Source organism: Saimiri boliviensis, chromosome 5, assembly GCF_048565385.1.
Source record: "Saimiri boliviensis isolate mSaiBol1 chromosome 5, mSaiBol1.pri, whole genome shotgun sequence".
In the NCBI taxonomy this organism is placed as follows: domain Eukaryota; kingdom Metazoa; phylum Chordata; class Mammalia; order Primates; family Cebidae; genus Saimiri; species Saimiri boliviensis.
The window spans coordinates 95,987,614-96,013,338 of NC_133453.1; the positions used below are offsets into that span (position 1 = coordinate 95,987,614).

The window sequence follows — 25,725 nt, forward strand, 5'->3', positions numbered from 1 at the left end:
CTCTCTACTAGAAGAAACTGGAATTTGTTTACAAAACGGGCATCAAAAAATTGGCATATCAGTATCAATGAGATTATCACTAAAATCTCTAAATTTATTAAGTGAAGCATACTTTATATAAAGAAAAGTATTTCATTAATTGTAAGTAAAATTAATAACTTGGCAATCCAAAATTCTTTATTCTTAAAATCATCTAATAAGATTTACCCACATAATTTGCAATAAAATGTTAAGGAAAATACCATATACATATATATTAACACTTAATTTTTATCTTAAAAAATCTGTATTAAGCATAGAAGAAATATATTTCTTAGTGACAGGATATTGCCCTCTCTCATGTTGACTTGTTCTAGGTAATGCTCAACAGTGTTCCAAGATTATGAGTAACTCATGAAACTCCACAATCTGGCCACTTATATTAGCAGCTATATTCATTTTTGCTAGTAATTAACAATTTATATCCTCTCTTGTGAGAACTTTTTATTCCATTAATTTATTGTATGTTGGCAAATTGAAGTGAATAGAGTACATCTTTAATTTATTCAAAGTAATTCTGGGTTGAAAGAAGTAATTGTTCAAACAATGACTTAGTGGCCTGGGAGCATCTTATGTGAAACCTAAAATTTATTCTGTATGATTTTCATGGTGACAAATTACACAAGCTGCAGGGTTTATATGTCAAAGTCTATGCAGCTGAGCCTTATATCTCTATTAATGTAAAGTACACATTTAGATCTTAGGTCAAGCCTGATTAGATACATTCTTTTGCTACCTGTTTAAATATAAAGGAGTCTCAGAGAATAATTTAACTTTCCCAAAGTCACATACCGAGTAAGCTAGAGAGTCTGCGATTTCACTGGAAATATTAGCCAGGCTGTAAAGTCCAAGCTCTTCCCACTATACCACATCCTGTTCTACACTATCCTAGTCTAAACACAAAGAAAAAGTCTAATACGATAAGAGGGGACATGAAAGATAGTCACGATTCCACTTCAACAAATAATTCTGGTCTTCAGCATGATTTTAATGGCACCCATGGGCATGACATTTGAAATTGAAAATGGTACACTAAATTTGTCACCCTTTTCCAATCCCATCGAAGAATATGGCAGACTCCAGTGGTATTAATAGAAAAATAGCTTGCTTGCATATGGCTAGCCCTTGAAAAATGAAAATAAATAGATATCTGAGTTATTCTCTATTTTAAGCAAAATGATCTAATAGTAACAGAAGTATACGTCCTTTATGCTTTCTTGAAAGTTCCACTAAAGTAATGAAGATTTTAATAAACTTTTGAGAAAAATGAAAAAAAAATCAATACTAAATAGTGCATAATGAACATTTATTTCTTTCTCATATACCTCTCTTGGCTTTATCATCCGCATACTTTCTTCAATGTTAAGTCCATGAAGTTGTAGCTGTGACTCAATAGCATACTAAAAAGGAAAAATGATTTATATATCAAATCAAGCTGAGAGCACAAAAATACACTGAAAAAACAAATAATAAATAAAAATAAAGGCATCTTATGACATTAACTCCAAAGTGAAGTTTAAAAGACCTAAACAAAATACACAAGAGAGAAGAACCACTTAACAAAATTTACATATAGAATTCTGAACATTCTTTGAGATGGTTGAAAACATAGGGATCTTCTTGACTTAAGGAATTATAAGAGACTTTAGAATAAGAAATTAAATCATCTTAGTCAAAACCAGAATTTGTGCAATAAGAAAAGTGAACAGTAGAGATTTGCTATTCTTGAACACAGGAAGTATAAATGGTTTACTCTAGGAAGAGTAAGTTAGCTAAAAAAAAAAAAAAAAAAAAAAAAAAGGCATTATGAAGTTTACTTCATTAAGAGTACAAGATATATAAGGGGATAAGCACCACACTGACCTGGAATCTTTGAAAGATATCAGGGTTTTTACACATTTTAGCAAGATATTAGGGTTTTATTCATTTTGACATAATTACTTGCCCTAAAATTACAAGATGTAGGCTAGAATAATTGACAGGAATAATATAGAAAAATAAAGTTTCTCTAACACTGAAACTAAAATATACAATGTACTTTTTAAAATTTAATTAATTGATTAATTAATTAATTACTTTACAGAGACAGGGGTCTCACTATGTTGTCCAGGCTGGTCTCAAACTCCTGGACTCAAGTGATCCTCCAGCCTTGGCTTCCTGAAGTGCTGAGATTACAGGTGTGAGCCACTGTTCCCAGTCTTACAATGTACTTTTTTTTGTGTTTGTGTCTGAAACCATTAAATTTCTTATCAAGTAAGAACAAACATCTTTTCAAGCAAGAAATCAAGTTTCTGATGAAATAAAGTAAAACATGACTTTTTCTAGTAAATGACAAGAAATGTTTTAAATATCTAATTAATAATTTTTTGATAATAATGGACCAACATTTATGCTAGCATGCTATGAAAACAAACTGGACAAATAAAAGTTTCTATTCCATTTAACTAAAGGGTTAAGCACTGGCACTTGTATTGATTTGATTTCATGAAATAAAACAGCAACAAGCATTAATCAAACATTTATAACTGTACTTGATTTAGACCAGCAGTTTGCTCAATTATCTTTAAAAAGACTAATAAATCAATGTTCCTATCCAATCCTCTCTTCCCTTAACATGTGTTTCATTTTAACAAAAGAAATAAAGCTACAATCTATTTTAAAAATCTAAATCAAACGCATTTGACAGATCTTTTTATTGTAAGATTACTTGGAGAAAACTAGTGAGTATACATTCAAGTCAGGCAAATGATATGCTCCTCTCAGAAGAATAGAAAAGAACATAAATATAATTTGAAGACATCCTTACATGATCAGAAGGAAAGGCTTTGGCTTCTAGAAGAATTTTATACCGTTTTGGCGTAGGCTTAAAAAATGATAACTGCAATAAAACGGATTTATTGAGAAAGCATTAATGCCCAATTTATACATTTGTTCATTTTATGCCACACTTTCATTTTATAATTTCCAGCATTTTAAAGACATTAATTAACTCCACATCTAAACTGTCTGTCAAGGCTATCTTTTCAATTAGCCATGTTTCCAGTGAATTGCAAAGAGAAAGAAGATATTGACTCAATTTGCTTATCAATGAAACAGCAAATGGGGGAAATGTGAATGAGATAACAAATTCTCAAACTTTGCTTATATATTAATTGATAAAACTTAAAATCAGATGATTAATAAAAAAAGATGTTAATTGAAAAATTACCTCTCCAAAACATTTCATAGTAATTTCAATGATATGACATTGAAATATTATGGTCTATGTATGTCTTATTCGTATTGACAGTAGGTCATTTGTTAAAGTGAGGCTGTTTCACTTCTCCACACTCTTCCTAGAGAGTGATATTACAGTAATAACAATGAAGATGATAGCTACTGTTAACTGGATGTTGATCACTGACCAGGGTGCTAAAGCAATTTTCACATATTATTACATTTAATCCTCAAGCAGATCTTTGAGGTAGATATTATTTTTCCCATTTTTACAAAGGAGACTATTAATACTTAGAGATGGCAAAAATCTTTTTCCATGTCAAATAGGCATTATGTAACTGAGCTGGGAGTCAAATTCAGGGATATCTGAACTTGAAGACATGTTTCCAAAACATACTTAAAAAATGAAGTCAATTTTTCAAAGCCTTGGGCAGTCACCATTAACACAATATCCCAAACAGATAACACATTGGACACTTTAAAGTAAAACTATTAATTGAGTAAGATGTAAGAAGTACTTTAAATACATTAAGTCTTTTAAAGTACTAGACCCCTTTTAAAAAATTTAATTCTCCAAGTCTTTTTTAACCTATATCAATCTACAAAACTATACTGATCCATTAACTTATTCTGCTGAAGATATTGGAAAATTGTCTCTTCAAAAAGCTCAGTACTTTGCTAGCATTGTACATCAGTGTCTTGTAGGCTTGAAAGTAGTTTGTCTATTTACCCAATATGGCTCTTATTCTTTATTTTCTCAGATAAGAACTGTTCATTATTCTAAAGCTCTTCTCAAGAGTCAACTCTTCCAAGATTAGGAAGAAGCTATTATATCATGGTCCAGCATTTCCTAGCAAAAATGAAAATAACTTCACAATTTGTTTTTAAGTAAACCCTAGAAGCTCATGGATTAAAGATAGAAAAACATCAGATGCTATAAACGAATGTGTTCTAAACTTTAGTGTGAAAGAAAACTTACCAGTAGAAGATGTAAATTTACAGTCAAAGCATTCATTAGGGCTATTTCTTTCTCACTGGCTCCTGTAAAATAAACATATAATTTAGATGTTTCTATTATGTCTAAAGATACTGAAAAAACAAAGTAGGAAGGCTTCACTCAATCATTCTTAATGTCTTTAGAGATAAGGGCATGTTTGATGTGTCATCACAAAGAAATAGTTTTCCCACTTGACTCATTTTATCAAATGATATCTGGACTTAGAAGCACATAGCTAGCTAAAAATTATATTTCTTTTATGATGTAGTAAATAACAAAATAATGAAACACTTGCTTTTTCCTGTAAACTAAAAATGATATATCCTATTATCAGCTCGATTGTCAAATTCCCAAGGAGCATATTTTTGTAAGTACATCTTCAAAGGTATTAAGGCCAATTACATTTTTAAAGTTGCTTGTTTCTAACATCAAATTAAAATGCACCTTTAATAAAAGGAGGCTACTTTGTAAATCATAACTCACTGCTATTACAGTGAGATATACAAGACAACAAAGCTGTATAGCAAATTATGACCCAAATAGCTCTGACGTTTATTCATACACACTGAGATAAAAGATAATATAGACATGTATTGTCTGATGAGAAAATAGCAAAAGTAAGACATCCACTATATAATTATTAATATAATCTGATCTAATTCCTGCTAACAAGGGTTTTGACCCTAGAAACAGACCCAGAGACAGAGAATATATTGGCTACTTAAGAATTCAAAACATAATAACAAAATAATAATACCTTCCATGTTTTGAGTTCTTATATTTCTTCAAGACAATTAGACCTATGTAATAGAAATTATGCCCCTTTACTGTCACTGAGAAAAATGGGATGTGTACTTTAATGTTTTAAGGCTGAACTAGATGTTAGAGAAAATGTGTAACACAAATCCTACATTTTGTATCCAGAGGGATATTTCTGATAGAGTCCCATTTTAAAAGAATAGACAGTAAGTAGAATAAATGTAATAGATACATTCCAGGATAAGTTTACTAGAAGGAAGAAGCCATGTAAATAAGTACATAATTTAAGAATTTATGTTTTAACATAGCCATTTAAGGAAGGTCCTGTATCTTTATTGGGTCAAGGAAAACAACTTCTTGCATTTGCTACATAGATTTCTCCATTTGATATATAAGGTTGATGAACAAGTGGTCCATGTTAAAATATGCATATCCGATCATTGTAAGGTGAATAATATCTAAAGTGAAGGGACAATAAGAAAGCTCTTACTGTGGCCAGGCACAGTGGCTCACATCTGTAATCCCAGCACTTTGGGAGGCCAAGGCGGGCGAATCACGAAGTCAGGAGTTCGAGACCAGCCTGACCAACATGGTGAAACCCCGTATCTCAAAAAGAAAACTCTCACTGTATATATTCCTAGAACTACATAATTTGTCCTAGATATATTAAACAGATATGAATATGATAAGCTTATGTTGCATATCGTGACATACACCTTCTTCTCCACATTTCAAAGAGAAGATTTCTTTGAAATACGGTCTAAAAAATACTGCCATCTCCGTTATATTTGTTTCTCTCCATTATTGTGGAGGCTAAAGCAACTCCATATTGGGTTTTATTCCACCATGGTGACTTCTGAATAACCCTTATGCTGGGTATGCCTTTAAGATTTCTATTTTAACTACTGCTACTATAAATCCTGCCCTTAGGTAGATTCACATAGCATTTTTGCCTTTCCCTGAGGGGTTGACTTCATTTGTCCCACATAATCTTTCTGTTATATATAAGTCCTACATCTGGTGGGTAATGGTGTAAGGGACTCACTATCTAATCTTGCGGTTGCCAGTTCCCAGGACATGGTGACTTCTGTTTCTCAGTCCCTATTAAATGTTTTCTTTCTGATAAACTGGTTTTGTCAGTCTCTTTCTTGGGCCTTTCAACTTCCTCAGATTTGTTGGCTTGAATTTGTTGGAATAGGTTGGCTTGAACCTGCCGACCACAGAACCACCACGATGTGAACTTTTACTGCTGTTTCTAAAACAAAAACTATCTAAAGTATCTAACTTCATCTTACTCTTGACTCTCTGTTATTTACACACATCTTTTGTGAAAACTATTTATTTAAAAAGAGTGGCAGGGCGAGTAGAAGGGGGAAAGAAAAAGTAATATGAAAAAAATACAGAATTAGTAGACAGCGAAGCATTTCAAAGAATAAAGTGAGGCAAAAATAAAAGAAAAAATAGTTACAACAAATGAACATCAAGAAATGGAAGAGGCAGGAAGGGGGAGACTTGCTGTAGAAGCTCAGATATTCTAATTTTGCTTAAACATCACATTCTGATTAAAATGAATATAGTGGGAGGCTGAGGCAGGAGGAATGCTTGAGCCCAAGTGTTCAAGATCAGCCTGGGCAACATAGTGAGATTCTGTCTCTGCGAACAATTTTTAAAAATTAGCCTGCTGTAGTGGCATGCTCCTGTAGTCCCAGCTACTCAGGAAGCTGAGACAGAAAGAGTGCTAAAGGCTGCAGTGAACTATAATTGCACCACTGCACTCCACACTCTAGTCTGGGTGACGGAGTGAGAACCTGTATTTTAAAAAAGCAAAAACAAAAACAAAGAAAGAAATAAGAAACAAAAAACATATAAAAAGAAATTTGGATATAGGCTGGGCGTGATGGCTTACACCTGTAATCCCAGCACTTTGGGAAGCCAAAGTGGGCAGATTGTTTGAGCTGAGGAGTTCAAGACCAGCCTGAGCAATGTAGTGAGACCCTGTCTCTACTGAAAACACAGAAAAGTAGCTGGGTGTGGTGGTGAATGCCTGTGGGGCCCGCTACTTAGAAGGCTGAGTTGGAGTATTGCTTAAGCCTGGAGAAGGTGGCGGAGTGGGAGAGGAGAGGTGGCGGTGCTATCAGCTCCTAGGTGACAGAAGGAGACTCTATCTAAAAAAAAAAAAAAGAAAGAAAAGAAAAAGAAAAAGATTATTCCTAGAACACTTTTGTTCTTCAAACAATACAATGTTCATTTTAAATCACCTAAAATTTTTCTGGCTTGGGAATGTGATGAACATATGCACATGTTCCCCTCCAGATGTGCTGGGCAGAATTAAACTACCCTTATACTTGGTAAGGAGCTTCCTTCTTCTCACTTCCAATGGTCTTCTCATGCTTCGGTCAATTCTTTGTAAATAATCCCTTCCTGATTTGAATAATTTGTCTGTACACATACACAAACATTATTGTACAATGGACCACCCTAAATTAAACTTAACTGAGCACAGCAAAAAATGCAGTCTTCATCTGCTACTTACCTTTGTCCAAGGACAGGGTTAGTCCAACATGCATGAATGTGTATACTTATAACTGGGGGTGGTGCTAATAGTAAATTTTTAAAGCATTAACAGAACTGTTTATTACAAATATGACCTAAAGACACTAAAGAATTTAGTGTTCTTAACATCAGCTACAACAGACTGATTTTTAGTGTACGAGCACATTTTGTTTCATTGAACTTCACTTTACTGTTTTTTGTTTGTTTGTTTGTTTTGTTTATTGTGTCACCCAGGCTGGAGTACAGAGGCAGAATCACAGCTCACTGCAGCCTCTGTCTCCCAAGCTCAAGCAATCCTCCTACCTCCACGTAGGAGGACATTCCACCATGTCCAGCTAATTTTTTGTATTTTTGGTAGAGACAGGGCTTTACCATGTCCAGGCTGGTCTCAAACTCCTGAGCTCAGGTGAACTGCCTGCCTTAGCCTCCCAAAGTGCTGGAGGGATTATAGGTGTAAGCCACCACACCTGGTCTTTTTTTTTTTTAAACAAACAAACAAACAAACAAACAAACAAATTGAAGGTCTGTGGCAATCCTCCATCAAGAGAGCTTATCAGTGCTACTTTTCCAAAAGCATCTGCTCACCTCATGTCTCTGTACCACATTTTGATAATTCTTGTAATATTTCAAACTTTATTATTACTTTTGTGATCAATGATCTTTGATGTTAATACTGTAATTATTTTAGCATGCTACAAAACACACTCATATAAAACAGATAACTTAAGAAATGTTGTATGTTCTGACTGCTCCACTGATCAGCCCTTCCCCCATTTCTCTCCCACTTCTCCAGCCTTTCTATTTCCTGAGACTCAACTTTGAAATTAAGCCAATTAATAACCCTACAATGACCTCTAAGTGTTCAAGTGAAAGGAAAAGTCACAAGTCTCTCACTTTAAACCAAAGCCAGAAATGATTAAGCTTAATAAGGAAGACATGCCAAAAGCTGAGGGAGGCTGAAAGCTAGGTCTCTTTTGCCAAACAGTTAGCCAAGTTGTAAATAAAAAGAAAATGTTCTTGAAGGAAGTTAAAATTGCTACTTCAGCAAACACAAGAATGATAAGAAAGATCAACAGTCTTGATAAGGTTTGGCTGTGTCCCCACCCAAATCTCATTTTGAATTCCCATGTGTTGTGGTAGGAACCTGGTGGGAAGTAATCATGGGGGCAGGTCTTTCCTGTGCTGTCCTCATGATAATGAGTAAGTCTCATGAGATCTGATGGTTTTAAAAACAGGAGTTTCCCTACACAAGCTCTCTCTTTGCCTCCTGCCATCCATGTAATATGTGACTTGCTCCTCCTTGTCTTCTGCTGTGATTGTGAGGTTTCCCCAGCAACGTGGAACTATGAATTCTCCTGTAAGCCTCTTTTTTTTTTTTTTTTTTTTTTTGTAAATTGCCCAGTCTCAGGTATGTCTTTATCACAGCATGAAAACAAACTAATACAGTAAATTGGTACCAGTAGAGTAGGGCATTGCTGAAAAGATACCCAAAAATGTGGAAGTAACTTTGGAACTGGGTAACAGGCAGAGGTTGGAATGGTTTGGAGGGCTCAGAACCAGACAGGAAAATATGGGAAAGTTTGGAAATTCCTAGAGACTTGTTAAATGGCTTTGACCAAAATGCTGATAATGATATGCACAATGAAATCCAGGCTGAAGTGGTCTCAGATGGATATGAGAAACTTGTTGGGAACTGAAACAAAGGTGACTTTTGTTATGCTTTAGCAAAGAGACTGGTGGCATTCTGCCCCTGCCTTAGAAATTTATGGAACTTTGAACTTGAGAGGGATGATTTTATGGTATCTGGCAGAAGAAATTTCTAAGCAGCAAAGCATTCAAGAGGTGACTTAGGTACTGTTAAAGGCATTCAGTTTTTTTTTGTTGTTGTTTTGTTTTGTTTTTTGAGACAGAGTTTCACTCTTGTTACCCAGGCTGGAGTGCAATGGCTCAATCTCGGCTCACCGCAACCTCCGCCTCCTAGGTGGTTCAGGTAATTCTCCTGCCTCAGCCTCCTGAGTAGCTGGGATTACAGGCATGTGCCACCAAAAGGCATTCAGTTTTAAAAGAGAAACACAGCATAAAAGTTTGGAAAATTTTCAGCCTGACAACAAGGTAGAAAAGGAAACCCATTTTTTTGAGGAGAAATTCAAGGCAGCTGAAGAAATTCGCATAAGTAACAAGGAGCTGAATGTTAATCCCCAAGAAGCTTCTCCAAGGCATATCAGAAGTCTTGAAGGCAGTCCCTTCCATCACAGGCTCAGAGGCTTAGGAGGAAAAAGTGGTTTTATGGGCTGGACCCAGGACTCCCCTGCTTTGCACAGCCTAGGGACTTGGTGCCCTGGGTCCAAGCCACTCCAACTGTGGCTGAAAGGGACCAAAGTACATACAGCTAAGGCCGTGGCTTCAGAGGGTGCAAGCCTTAAGCTTTGGCAGCTTCCATGTGGTGTTGAGCTTGTGAGTGCACAGAAGTCAAGGTTTGGAAACTGCCGTCTAGATTTCAGATACATAAAATGCCTAGATGCCCAGTCAGAAGTTTGCTGTAGAGATAGGGTCCTCATGGAGAACCTCTGCTAGGGCAGTGCAGAAGGGAATAGGGGGGTGGGAGCCCCCTACTGCGGCACCACCTAGTGGAGCTGTGAGAAAAGAGCCACCTTTCTACAGAACTCAGAATAATAGATCCACTGACAGTTTGCATCATGTGCCCAGAAGAGCAACAGTTACTAAATGCCAGCCCATGAAGGCAGCTAGGAGTGAGGCTGTACCTTGCAAAGCTACAGGGGCTGAGCTGCCCAAGACCCCATGGGAACCCACTTCTTGGATAGTATCACCCAGATGTGAGACATAGAGTCAAAAATCATTTTGGAGCTTTAAGATTTGACTGCCCCACTGGATTTTGGACTTGCATGGACGTGTAGCCTCTTTGTTTTGGCCAATTTCTACCATTTTGATCAGCTGTATTTACCCAATGCCTGTACCTCCATTGTATCTAGGAAATAATTAACTTATCATTGATCTTACAGGCTCATAGGTGGAAGGGACCTTCCTTGTCTCAGATGAGACTTTGGACTGTGGACATTTTAGTTAATGCTGAAATGAGTTAAAACTTTGGGGACTGTTGGAAAAGCATGATTGGTTTTGAAATGTGAGGACATGATTTGGGGAGGGGCCAAGAGTGGAATGGTTTGAATTCCCATGTGTTGTGGGAGGGACCTGGTGGGAGGTAATTAAAGCATGAGGCCAGGTCTTTCCTGTGCTGTCCTTCTGATGGTGAATAAGTCTCATGAGATCTGATGGCTTAAAAAGGGGATTTTCCCTACACAACTCTCTTTTTGCCTGCTGCCATTCACATAAGATGTGACTTGAAGCTCCTTACCTTCTGCCACTATCCTGGGCCTTCCCAGCTACATGGAACTATGAGTTATCCATTAAACCTCTTTCCTTTGTAAATGGCCCAGTCTTGGGTATGTCTTTATCAATAGTGTGAAAACAGACTTATTGCTGATATGGATAAAGTTTGAGTGGTCTGGTCAGATGATCAAATTAGCCCCCAAATCTTATTAAGCCAAAGCCTAAACCAGAGCACAGCCTCAATTCTCTTCAGTTTTTGAAGCATCAGAGAGGTGAGGAAGATGAAGAAGAAAAGTGTGAAACTAGCATGGAAGATTGGAAGTTCAAGGTGGACATAAGTTCCAGGAAGAGGAGCATGGGAGCCAGGCAGTGAACAGGCTGCAGCAGTGCTACTGCATGCATAGGGTCCACATATCCTTCTGTATTGTCAAATGCAGATCCCTTTTTGATAATTTCTTCAGTGGACACAATTATTAGATCTTATAAATTTGGTCATTTCAACTGAAAAAATAGAGGCTACTGCTCTTCTAAAATGAAGATGCATCCAGGCCTGATTTGCAGGACCCAAGGATACAAAAACCTTTGAAGAGCACTCTCTCAACAGGGCATCCTGACAGCAGCAAACTGAACCCTGCTCTTTTTCAGCCTACAGCTATCTAGCCTTTCATGATGCCCATGATATTTCTGCAGATGATGCCAGCAAAAGAGAGAAAGTCCATGATTTTACCCCAGGTTCCTTATATACTTACATGTAATTATAGCACATCAGCAGAAATGCAAGCCATAATCATTGTCCAAGAGTATATTACTAGGGGCAGGAGTAATTGCTTCTTCATTCTTCTTTGGAATAATCCCTCGTTTTGGCCCAAATGAAGTATTCCCAGGATAATCTTTGGATCAAAAGAACCTGGTGTATCATCTTTCTTAACCAAGTAAGTGCAATGAATGCTTTTGTATACCAAAGTTTTGAGCCCATTCAAGGGATCAAGGAAATGGGCAAGGAAGGCAATGTTAATGGCCATCTTGGAAGAGCTGCGAGAAAGGCTTTTAAAGAAACAGCAATATTCAGGATAATGCTGTTTGGGACATTAACTTTTATACTGATGTCTTCACCTACATTTTTAAAAGACACAGTATAGTAAGCTTGAAGAGGAAATCCCATCTGCAGTATAAAAAACAGAACTTTTCTATGACACAGGTGTGACCACAGGGTCATCCAGCCCTCATGGATGACTTTGAGGGATTCAAGACTTCAATCGTAGGAAATAATTATAGATGTAATGGAAAAGCTAAATAACTAGAATTAGAAGTGGAGCCTGAAGAAGTGTAGTGGCAAGTTTTACATGAATTTGTCTGGTTCCTGCTTGAAAATCTTCCTCTCTCAAGGTTTCAACTTAGAGAACTCAACCGAAGTTTTCTTGGGAAACTCAGAGATGTCTGTGTTAACAAGATGACTTAAGATGACACATACTGAGATCATTTACAGATGAGTTGTATCTGGGGTCTTTAAGGATGGCTGGACAAAGAACAACAAAAGGATATCGTGTCTGACATCACTCACAGAAGATGCTTGGGGAAGGAGCGAGGTGAGAATCAGCCCATGAAAGGGTACCATGAAATTACTAATCAACTTGTCTCAAGTTGGCTATTGAAAAACAAAAAGTGTAAAGTGAAGCAGCAAGTGCTGATGGAGAATCTGCAGCAAATTATCCAGAAAATTAAACTTTGATCATTGATGCAGGCTTCACTAAACAACAGATTTTCAATGCAGATGAAAGAGTCTTCTATTGGAAGAAGATGCTATCTAGGACTTTTATGGCTAGAAAGAAGGTCTTGGCTACAAATCTTCAAGGGACAGACAGAATCTTATTTGGGTTAAAGTAGCTAATGACTTTAAGTTTAGGACAATACTTATTTACCATTAAAAAAATCCCAGGGTTCTGGAGAATTACGCCAAATCTACTCTTCCTGTGCTTTATAAACGAAATGACAAAGCCTGGACGACTATTTACAGCATGGTTTGCTGAAGGTGTTAAGCCCACTGTTGAGATTTACTGCTCAGGAAAAAAAAAAAAAAAAAAAAAAAAGATGTTTTTCAAAACATTGACTGCTATTGACAGTGTACCTAAGTCATCTAAAAACTCTGATGGAGATGTACAATAATATTAAAGTTTTCAAGTTTGCTAACACAGCATCCCTTCTGCAGTCCATGGATCATGGATTTATTTTGTCTTTCGGTTAGTATTCTTTAAGAATAAAAGTTAGCAGCTGGGCACTGTAATCCCAGAACTTTGGGAGGCCTGCGCAGTTGGATTGCTTGAGCTCAGGAGTTTGAGATCAGCCTGAGCAACACAGTGAAACTCCATCTATACCCACAAATACAAAAATTAGCCAGGCATAGTAGCACATGCCTGTGGTCCCAGCTACTCGGAGGAAGCTGAGGCAGGAGAATTGCTGGAGCCCAGGAAATCAAGGCTGCAGTGAGCTGTGATTGCATCACTATATTCCAGCCTGTATGACAGAGCATGACTCCATCTCAAAAATAAATAATAAAAATAAAAATAAATAAAAATAAAAAATTTGAATAAAAGGCCAGGTGCAGTGGCTCATGCCTGTAATTCCAACACTTTGGTAGGCCAAAGTGGGTGGATCACCTGAGGTCAGGAGTTCAAGACCAGTCTGGCCAATATTAAAATTATAAAAAATAGACAGGCATGTTGGTGCATGCCTGTAATCCCAGCTACTCGGGAGTTTGAGACAGGAGAATCACTTGAACCCGGGAGGCAGAAGTTGCAGCGAGTCAAGATCGAGCCACTGTACTCCAGCCTGGGCAATAGAGTGAGACTCTGTCTCAAAAAAAAAAAAAAAAAATTGGAAATAAATACATTTTGAAGGATATTGTTGCCACAGATAGTGACCCTTCTGATGGATCTGGGCAAAGTCAGTTGAAAACCTTCTGGAAAGAAGCCACCATTCTGGATGCCACTAAGAACATTCATGGTTCATGGGAGGTCAAAATATCAACATTAACAGAAATTTGAAAGACTTTGATTCCAGCCCTCATGGATGATTTTGAGGTGTTCAAGACTTCAAGTGGAGGAAATAATTGCAGATGTAGTGGAATAGTCAAATAACTAGAATTAGAGGTGGAGCTTGAAGTTGTGACTGAATTGTTGCAATCTCATAATAAATCTTGAACAAATGAGGGATTCCTTTTTATGAAAGAGCAAGGAAAAATGGTTCATTAAGATTTGGAAGATTGTGAAGATGCTGTGAACATTGTTGAAATGACAACAAAGGATTTGAATATTTCATTACTTCAATTGACAAAGCAGTGGCAGGATTTCAGAGGATTGCCTCAAGTTTTGAAACAAGGTCTACTGTGAGTAGAATATTATCAAATAGCATCACAAGCTACAGGGACTTCTTTCATGAAAGGAAGAGTCAATTGATGTGGCAAACCCGATTATTGTCTTATTCTAAGAAATTGCCATAGCCGGTTTAACCTTCAGGTAACACCATTGCAACTGGTCAGCAGCCATCAACATAGAGGCAAGACACCCGCCATCAGCAAAAGATTACAGCTCACTTTAGGCTCAGATGATTGTTAGCATTTTTTAGCAATAAAATTGTTTTTAAATTAAGATATCCACATTGCTTTTTAGATGTAATGCTATTGTACACTTAATAGACTACAGTACAGTGTAAACATAACTTTTATATGTACTGGTTAACTAAAAATTTGTATGACCCGCTTGACTGCAATATTTGCTTTACTGCAGCAGTCTGGAGCCAAGCCACAATATCTTCAAGTTATGCCTGTATTTTCAAAAGATTATTTACCTGATTGGACTATCTTTTTCAGTTCAAATTAGATTTCTGAAACCAATATTGTTCTAAGATGTGTCAATATCATCAACATTCCATTAAAAATGTTTTTTTAAGAAGTTAACCGAAGTTTACTCAAGTTATTTTTCTTTATTCCTTTACTTTTTCCTAATTATTTTGAGTTAATGTGGAAACATCGAGAGCTCCAATTACGTAGGGGAAAATTTTTTTAAATGCTTCCAGAAAGCTTAGCAGGTTTGGAAAGGATCTTTACTTTATAAGATCGTCTATGACTCACTGCAATAAATGTCAAGATTTGAATCACTTCTGAGATGAGTGTGAGCCAGTGCTCTACTCTGAAGAGCGCTTCTCTGCTTGTTTATTTCTTGTTTGTTTATTTATTGAACATCATATTTTTGCTTTACCAGAAGATAAAGTTTAGTTAAGTGCAAACAACTGCCTTCTGGTCTCAAAGCAAGCTAATGTTTATGGATCCCTTAAGTATTTCAGCACTTCTAAACATGTGACTTGTATTATTTCAGTCTGCATAGCAACTCAATGTGGTACCTACTCTGATTTTCTTCATTTCATAACAAGAAAACTGATGTGCAAAGAGATGAACTAATGGACTGAAAGTCTTGTAGAAGAAAAAAATAAAATAAGAGTGTTCTTTTAGGATTCAAGCATGGTTTACAGAAAATACTCTGTGTATTTGACTTGAGACCAGGCTCATAACCAACTCTGTGCCTTTTTAATCCTAACATAATTTCAAATCTCTTGCAAAGTGGGGATGACAAGGCCCTAAGCTATTTATCTTTGGATAAGAGGGTTCATTATGGGTCTCATAACTGCCATACCATGTTCTGTATATTTTATTCAGCAGACAAAACTATTATTGTGGATTGCCTGCAAGGTTTGTAATTAGGCAAACTCCAAGAACTTTACACTCCATTTTTCAAGTAACAAATTTCAGCAGCCTTTAGAAGTGGCTGGTGCATGACTGAGGGTCTGTAACTGTGGCGGGGACAGCTTCCAGGGATTATTGCTTCTGTGAGGGTCAGCCACAAATTTCATAAAGCAAATTTATGGTCACATTATACCATTTTTATAATCTAAAATGCATGTAGCTAATCCTTTGTGATTTTTATGTATCCAGGGAAAAATAAGCTTAATAATAACATTAATAATATTCTTCAGCAATTTTATTTCTACCATGTTGATAATACGACATTAATTATAAGGGAAAGTTATTCCATGTTTTGCAGAATTGTTGGCTCTCTATAAAATGCTTCATTCATAGTTTTTCTTCTCATCTGAAATTGAAGTTTTTCTATGTCTATGAATAAATAGGGTTGCTTATTATTTTTTTTTCTTCTTTATCTGCTCTATCAATTTGTACACAATTACATAATTTTTATTATCCTCTTGTTCATTTTTTTTAAAAAGAAAATTATGGTAAACTGAAGGCTGTGATTTTAAAAACATGGAAGATTCAATCATGATCCAAAATATACAACCTGTCTGCCTGCTCATGGCACATTTAGATAGCCTAGTGTTACAGTAGGTAGTCAGGCAGACATGAGCAGGGCAGGAGAGTCCTCCCTCCCATCACCAAGAATGTCAGGTGACCATCAGGTGATGTTAACTGTCCATCTAAAATAACAATTGATTGCATCCAGTGCTGGGGAAAGAAAGTCTCCCAAAAGATAGAAAAAAACCTGAAACTAGTGATCAGCAGCTTCCCAATATCTCAGGATTTGGGTGAGTAGGCTTCAGCATGTACATGAAGAGACAAAACGGCAGTGTTTTAATGCCTCTTACATGACTTTCTAGGGACATTCAGCTGGCAAGGGAAGAATGTCTCAAGTGAGCATACGCATGTCTCCAGTAAACACACTGCACATGCAGACCCTCCCAAGTGCTGGCAAGGCCAATGCACACGAGGACAGTCCACCCCAAGGGAAGAATCAGAGGGGAGGGACACAAACCCCCAGAAGCACGCCAACAAATAAAACCCATAGTCAAAGGCCAAACCACACACTTGATCTCTCAAGTTGCTGCCTCCTTTTTCAAGCGTATTTTTACATCTTTTCATTCCTGCTGTAAATCTTAATAAACTTTTGCTCCGGATCTAAAACTTGATCCTGATCTCTCCTGCCTTATGCCCCTCAGTTGAATTATTTCTTCTGAAGAGGCAAGAATTGAGGTTGCGGCACACCCATATGGATTCGCTACTGGTAACATTAGCAAGCAGGAAAAATAAATTTGATCTTTGCTACTCTTTACTGCAGTTATAATACAATTATTTTAATTATTTCATCACTTAAATCCACACTTCCAAAGAGGGTATGAGATAAATTGTAATACAAAACTATTTGAGGAAGAATGATAGAAAGTATCAACATAGTAAATGCAGATGAGAAACACATTAGAATTGATGAAATGTTTTTGTTACTTCAAAATTGATCAAATTTTTCTCAGAACTTCTTAGTAACCAAAGCAAAATGGGAAGCTGCGTGGCTTAATTTTATTGCAAATAAAATTAACACACACACACAAACACATTCTAAAAGAGTCTGATTAAGTGAAGTTATATACATATTTTTTCTGTCACCCATGCTGGAATGCAGCAGCATGATCATGGCTCATTGGAGCCACAAACTCCCAGGTTTCAGCAATCCTCCCACCTCAGCCTTTTGAATAGCTGGGACTACAGGCACGCACCACCATGCCCGGCTACTTTTTGTGTGTATGTGTTTCTTGCAGAAGTGGGGATTCACTGTGTTGCCCAGGCTGGTCTTAAACTTGTGGACTCAAGCAATCCTCCTGCCTTACTTCCCAAAATGCTGGGATTACAGGCATGAGCCACTGTACCTGGTTTATTCATTTTTCAATTTGACTTAAGTAAGGACCATTTCTCTGACTAATATGTATAAAATTTTGGAAGTTAAAAATTTTGGAGATAATAGTATGATCTGAAAGACCAAAACAGATGCTCTTTTATTGATAAAGATATACCCAAAGGTTAAGGAAGCTAAGTTACCTACAGGTGAGGCCATGGGTTCCGTAACAAGCCAGCATGGCAAATTTCTTAAATTCCTGTGGCTCCAAACTCCCTAACCGTAGGAGCTGTCACACCCTTCATAACTCTGATTTACAACCCAGACCACTAAAAAGACTTCAAATAAAATGTGACAATACATCTGCCATGTAAGGTTTGAGACTGGGAAAGTTATAAATATTTTGTTTATGAAGTTTCAGGTCTACAGAACTCTTTGCCATGTTAAGAAATAATTTTTACTCTCTCTATCACACATTACATTTGAGATCAAACACATCTGATTTAACCAATGCAGCATTCAAAGACAAAAATGCAGAAAACTAAAGGAACTTTGTCCCATAGGTGTGGTATAACAAGAAATATTTGGTTTTTGTTCCCAGCTCAGGGCACAGGGCTCCTAAAACCCTTGGATATTCCAAGTGGTAAAAGTGTATTTTGTTATTCATAACAAGCCCCCTTAAATCACAAGAGAGTTGATGCTAATGAAGTGACTTAGGTTGCGGCCCTGAGAGATGTCTCAGGATGAGGGGCTGCTCATCAAAAAGACCAAGTGATTAGAGGGACAAGATGTGGAATTTTAGCTCTACCCACTGACCTACCAGAGGGAGAGGAGGGCTGGGATTGAGCTTTATAGAAACTCTTGAACAGTAAGACTCAGAGAGGTTCTAGGCTGATGAACATATTTAAGTGCCAAGAGAGTGGCAGGCTCAGAGAAGGCAAGGAAGCTCCTCATTTCTGTGTCCTATCCGTCTCTTCCATTGGCTGTTTCTGAATTGTATCTTTATAGTAAACTGGTCAACAGAAAGTAAAGTGAAAGCAAAGTTCTGCAAGCTGCTCTAGCGAATTATGGAACCTGTGAAGGGCACTGTGGAAATCCTTGAATTTACAGGTGGTCCATCAGAAGTAAGGGTGGTTCATAGGACTTTTGACTGGCATCTGAAGTGGAGGCAGTCTTTGGGCAGAATATAAATTATATTACTATGTGGTTTTTCAAAGACAGGTAGAAATTCCCCGCATCTATGGTTGACAAATTTTCTTTTAGAAATTTAAAATAAGTTTATTCCTTTTACTTTTCTAAACAAGACTGAACATTTAGTCTTTCTCTTATCTTTTGTTTTTCCTTGGTAACAATAATGAGAGGTGGTTGGTTTGAAATTTCAGTGATCTTTATGTGACATACATGTATTTACTGGGCAACAAAACTCCTGCACATTTAATAAGTAGCAAAAGAGCTGTAAAGTTTTAAATGGTCAAAGGAAACCTTTTTGCAGGTTTTATTGGCTTTATAAATAAATCTCACTGAATAATATTACTTTACCATTTCCCTAGCTTGTACATAAACATTCTAACATCTCTTTAGAGGATGATAAATATTAAGAACAAAGTAACAGGATTAGAATGAAGTTTATGTTCTGAAAGGATACAAAATAAAAGTAGAAAAAAAATCCACAGCTAAGAGAAACATATATTCCCTGGTCAAATTAAATGTGATTCTTTTTTCAGTTTTTTTGGTCTGTTTGTTTATTTATATGTTAAGACATTTGAATGTCTGAATTGGCTTCTAACAAATGAACACAAATGAAGGATTTATCACCCAGCAATTTTGAACATATTTAAATGCAATTCGGGATTGTTGGGATGAGAATTTTCTCCATCAGAATATTCACTGCTCTAGGTAATTCTGTTGGCCTGATCAAGTGCACTGTGTTTTGAGAATCTACTGGTGTGGGAGGAGATTCTTGGTTTTGACCTTTACTGGAACTGGCTGTCTATCTGCTATCCAACTCTCCAGATATCATTAATATCATCTCCTTTGTCATTCTGTTTTATCTTTCAGGGTTTAGATTTTGTAATTTTTTTTTTTTTCTAACCTCCCACCTCAGCCTCTCAACTAGCTGGGACTACAGCTGTGTACCACCAAGCTTGGCTAATTTTTGACTTTTTTTTTTTTTTTTTTTTTTTGCAGAGGTGGTATCTCACTGTGTTGGCCAAGTTGGTCTCTAACTCCTGAGCTCAAACAATCCACCCGCCTCAGATTGTCAAACTGCTGGGATTATAGGTGTGCCTCACCATGCCCAGCCCTCATTCACTTTTACGTCCTCAGAGCTCCCACAAGTCATGACACACAGCAAATAATCAGTAATTACTTTTTAAATAAACAAGATACTCTCCAGAGTTTAATGATTTGCCAGTTGCCATAGTTTTTCCTATGCGTTAAGTCCAGCTTTCCTCACCCCATTTCCCTTCTAGCCATGTTGATTTTCTCTCTAATTACTGGTCAAGATTCAAGTGGAATGCAGCCATAAAGATATTTTTATATTTGCTTGTAAGAGAATAAGCTTTCACAAACGATTTGAAAACTTGAGTTTTTCCTAAGTCCTGTAAAAGTTCCAAATAGTACCACTCCAATTCAAAATGTAAATAATGTTTTTGTTCAGTACCTTAAATTTTAAACAATGCTCAATATTTAAGCCATTTAAATAAATAACTTTTTCCAAAATTTTAACACATTTATCATCTAAAACTATCTTAAATACTACCGATAGTATATATAACTCTCTTTAGAATAGCCCGATTTAGACTAAAAACGCATCAGCTATGTCATTTTCGGTAGCATGAAGCTAAAATTTAAATAGATCACCAAAGACTGAATTGAAATGAGCAAAAACATGATTGGTGTTTTACACCTTTAGCATGTCAAAATGTTCATTTTATTAATAGTGAAATTATAAAAATTTCATTTCAGTTGATTTTTATGAAATTTATTCAATTGTAGATTAATATAATGCATGTGTTTTTCATGGGTGTGATAAATATTACTTTTAAAGTATACAAGAAAAAATAATAACATACATATTTTATTTTTATATAAATAACCTTATTATGCTCACAATAGCAATCTTTGAATTAACAAGTTTAAAAGTATTCTTCCTCTTTATTATAGATTAAAATAGAAAATCATGATGCTCTTCAATAAGATTTTGACTTTACAACCTGTGTTCATAACTAAATTATAATATCTTTACAATTCACTTGGAAAAACTTCAGTGTTTTGTACTTACCTACAATGTCCTTCATAAGGCCTACAATACTCTCATCTCCTGTAATCCAAGGACGCTTCCCTACTTCATGACCATAGGCTGCTCTGAAATTGAAAAAGGACAAACATTTCTTAACTTTTGTGTGCATGGGTGTGATTATTTCAAATATCAGCTTTAGCAAATAAACATTTCTATGTGGATCTTTCAATGTGTTAGTAATTTATATAAAATCAAGCTTTTTTAAAACAAAATATATAATACTTGGGATCAATGTCTTTTAACTTCTCTTTTTAAATTTCTTGGAGAGAGATCTAAGATGGCTGATCACTAGCAGCTCGGGATTGTAGCTCCCAGTGAAAGCACAAAGAACGAGAGGATGCCACACCTTCACATGAATTCTTGTTGCTCACGCACCAGGAGATTCCCAGCAGAGGAGCCCCACGGGTCGCCGGCATGACTCTTGTGACCGGCGAGGAGGTTTTGCTGGTGCCTCAGAGCGTCGGTTCTTGGTGCAGCGTCAGAAAAGCACCATCAATCTTAACGTCACTGATTTAGTTGGTGCAGTGGGTTGCTCAGATTTCGGTGCTGGGAATCAGTAAGTTGGACGTCCACTCAGAAATCCAATTACAAAGATGGTAAATACAAAGACCACAGATGGATAAATTTATAACGAGGCAAGAAAACAGCCAAAAAAGGCTGAGAATACCCAAGATCAGAATGCCTCTTCCTCAGCAGGGGATCACAGTTCCTCATCAGCAACAGAACAAGGCTTGATGGAGAACGAGTGTGTTCCAATTACAGAAGCAGGCTTCAAAATGTGAATAATGAGAAACTTCTGTGAATTAAAAGAACTTGTTCTAACTCAATCTAAAGAAACAAAGAACTTTAAAAAAAGGTTTGATGAAATGTTAACAAGAATACACAATTTAGAGAGGAATATAAGTGAATTGATGGAGCTGAAAAACACAATACGAGAACTACGTGAAGTATGCACAAGTTTTAACAGCCGAATTGATCAAGCAGAAGAAAGGATATCAGAGGTCGAAGACCAACTCAATGAAATAAAACAAGAAGACAAGATTAGAGAAAAAAGGATAAAAACGAACGAGCAAAGTCTCCAAGAAATATGGGACTATGTGAAAAGACCTAATCTACGCTTGATAGGTGTACCTGAATGTGACGAAGAGAATGAATCCAAGCTGGAAAATACGCTTCAGGATATTATTCAGGAAAATTTTCCCAACCTAGTAAGGCAGGGTAATATTCAACTCCAGGTAATACAGAGAACACCACAAAGATATTCCTCAAGAAAAGCAACTCCAAGGCACATAATCGTCAGATTCACCAGGGTTGAAATGAAGGAGAAAATACTAAGGGCAGCCAGAGAGAAAGGTCAGGTTACCCACAAAGGGAAGCCTATCAGACTTACAGCAGATCTCTCAGCAGAAACCCTACAAGCCAGAAGAGAGTGGGGACCAATATTCAACATCCTTAAAGAAAAGAACCTTCAACCAAGAATTTCACATCCAGCCAAACTAAGCTTCATAAGTGAAGGAAAAACAAAGTTTTTTGTGAACAAGCAAGCACTCAGAGATTTCATTACCACCAGGCCTGCTTTACAAGAGCTTCTGAAAGAACCACTACACATAGAAAGGAACAAACAGTATCAGCCTTTCTAAAAAATACTAAAAAGAGCATCAATAAAATGAAGAATTTACATCAACTAATGGGCAAAATAGCCAGCTAATATTAAATGGCAGTATTAAACTCACATGTCATTATTAATTCTAAATTTAAATCGACTAAATCCCCCAATCCAAAGACAGACAGCCAATATGAATAAAAAACTAAAACCCATCAGTATGCTGCATCCAGACCCATCTCACATTTAAGGATACACAGACTCAAAACAAGGGAGGGAGAAAGATTTACCAACCAAACAGAGAGCTAAAATAAATAAATAAAAAGCAGAAGTTACAATTTTTGCCTCTGATAAAATAGTCGTTAAAGCAACAAAGATCAAAAGAAGCAAAGAAGGACATTATATAATGATAAAAGGATCAATGCAACAACAAGAAGAGCTAAAGATCCTAAATATATACGCACCCAATACAGGAATACCCAGACATACAAGACTAATAAAGAGACTTAGACTCCCACACAATAATAGTGGGAGACTTCAACATTAATATTAGACAGATCAATGAGACAGAAAATTAACAACGATATCCAGGACTTGAACTCAGATTTGGAACAAGTAAACGTAATTAACATTTATAGAACTCTCCACTTTAAATACACAAAATATACACTCTTATCAGTACCACATCAAATCAACTTAGAAGTTTAAACGAAATGTTGGTTGGCTCCTTATTTGTTATTCTCTTCCCTCATTTTCTTTTATGTCTCCATTATAAGACAATTATAGGCATACCCATATTTAGACTGCATTCTAGCCCAGGCAATAAAGCAATACCCCCATCCTCTCTCCCTCTTTCTCTTTCTTCCTCTTCTTTATTCTTTTTCTTACAAAACAAAAACCAAAAACAAAAAAAAAAACAAACAAACAAAAAAATGAATTCCACCATGCCCCGACCTCTCAGGGACCCTATACCATCATTTATCCTCCTCTCACCTGCATCTCACCTCTTTCTCTATTTTCCCCTAACTCTAAAAAGAAAAAGAAAAAAAAAAAAGAAAAAAAATAAATTTCTTTTATTTTCTTTTTGTTAGGAAGAGGGGAGATTGTTTATATATTATTTTAATATCTTGCTACATTCTAGAGTCTGTTTTGGTCTTAATTATTTTGACATTTTAAAATATAGAATCTACACCTTTATACCTTTAGTATAGTATCTATACTGAAACTTACATACTATTTTGTAAGGCTAGAGACAGAAATAATTATAAATTGACATTTTAAAATGGCTATAAATATGTAAATTTAAGAGAAGTATATAAAATATGATTATACTCATACCATTTTATAGGTAAATAACAAAATTTAGGAATAATCAAAGCCAGCACTACTTGGCTTGACCTATTTGCTAGCAATTCAATCTGTCACATTTCAGCTCAATTTTATTAGTCTAGTCAATATCCCAGGAGTCATAGTAGAAAAATGCAAAATACATAGAGTACTGCAACTTTTAAGAAATTTCAGTGAAATGAAGAGGGCAAATACAGGAAAACATAGAAGAAGAAGAAATCAAAACACAGGACTAAGGTGAAATGCCTCTGAGTGCTGTTACGTTGTTGTATCTTACGATGCCCTGAATTTGATAGTTCTGTAAGCAGGCAGGGGGTCTCCAGGGATCATAACATTTATTTTATTTTTAATTTTTTAATTTTTACCAGGGAACTTTAGATTTAAGCCATCAGCCTGTTTTACAGCCACCTGCCCTCCTGACACCTGTTTTTTTTTTTTTTTTTTTTTTTTTTTTTTTTTTTTTTTTTTTTTTTTCCCAAGCCTGGTGTGGAATGCTGTCAGCTTGTGGGTTGAAGCTAGCTTCTGACAGACCCCAGCAACTCAGAGAGGAGCCCCGGTGAATTTTCCTCCTTATCATGCTAAAGTCTCCATCCTAGAGAGGAGCTATAGCTTCATTATCATAAGTGACCTACACACTGGAATGATTACTCACTACATCTGTGCAACTGGGTCCCTTCCTCTACATGCCATGATGTACCTTCTCCCTTATTACTTCATAAAATGCCCCTGTCACTTTCCCTCTGGGAGATACTGCTTTTGTGAAAACTCTCAGTGTCCTCCATACTTGTGCCAAGTAATCAAATTCCTATTGATCAAAACCTGCTCTCTTTTTTTTTTAACAACAGAAAAATCATTTATTTTAAATAATATTTTAGAATTAAGCAATATTTTAAAACTTATTTGATAATAAACAAATATCCCAAAGGCAGTTTCACAATTAAAAAGATAAATATTAAATATTTGAGTCACTATATCTTCCTCTGACTTTTTATTTTTATTATACTTTAAGTTCTGGGATACACGTGCGGAACGTGCAGGTTTCTTACATAAGTATACACGTGCCACGTTGGTTTGCTGCACCCATCAACCTGTCACCTACATTAGGTATTCCTAATGCTATCCCTCCCCTAACCTCCCACCTCCCGACTGGCCCTGGTGTGTGATGTTCCCCTTCCTGTGTCCATGTGTTTTCATTGTTCAACTCCCACATATGAGTGAGAACATGTGGTGTTTGGTTTCCTGTTCCTGTGTTAGTTTGCTGAGAATGATGGTTTTCAGCTTCATCCATGTCCCTGGAAAGACCTTTATTACTCAACACATGAATGAACCCCATTTTCTCTGGGTAAGAGTTCTGAATTCTTTTGGAATTCAAAAGCTTTGTCAGCTTGAAGGAAAGGAATGAAAATGTGCTTTTAGTACAGTACCAACTTGGGTTTGAATCTGTGTCAGTAAACTGGCAGTGGTGGGCTGGTAAACATGCCCAAAGTGGGGTGGAAAGACCAGGGGACTGGAGCACTGTTTTTCCTCCTTTGCAGGTTTCCAGGATATAAATCACCCACTCCCATCACGGGTGATTTCATACTACCAGAAAAAATTCTGAGTACTTAATAATTGGCTTTTGTCATCTGGTATAAGCCTGCTCCAGGTCACTACTGGTCATGAGACCACATTTATTAGAAGCTACAAGGGCTTCATTTTCCACATTTGTACAAGTAAATGGGTAACACTATGGACCTTAAAGGATTTCCATGAGAAATAAATGAGATAACACATGAAAGAGACAGTTGCATAGTATCCCGTTCTGAGTCTTCTTTCCTACTGTGAATCTAATGCAAAAACTCCCTTCATCAGCATGTGGATAGAAGTCAATTTTTAAACTAACATTTCTATTATC

The 25,725-nt window shown here is 36.4% G+C and overlaps 1 protein-coding gene across 5 annotated transcripts in view; it reads right to left on the reverse strand.

The window, feature by feature from the left end:
* KYNU (kynureninase) overlaps nt 1-25,725 on the reverse strand; it is a 157,284-nt gene that overhangs the window by 82,210 nt on the left and 49,349 nt on the right. For all 5 annotated transcript variants that reach the window (XR_012517773.1, XR_012517774.1, XM_074399733.1 and 2 more), the window contains 4 exons: nt 20,864-20,946; nt 4,235-4,296; nt 2,846-2,917; nt 1,365-1,439 (listed from right to left, as the gene is read on the reverse strand). Coding sequence is in view for 3 of the 5 variants with exons in the window: in XM_074399733.1 (XP_074255834.1) it covers nt 1,365-1,439; nt 2,846-2,917; nt 4,235-4,296; nt 20,864-20,946 (292 nt within the window). In the remaining 2 variants the exon portion in view is untranslated. The remainder of the gene's footprint in view (nt 1-1,364; nt 1,440-2,845; nt 2,918-4,234; nt 4,297-20,863; nt 20,947-25,725) is intronic.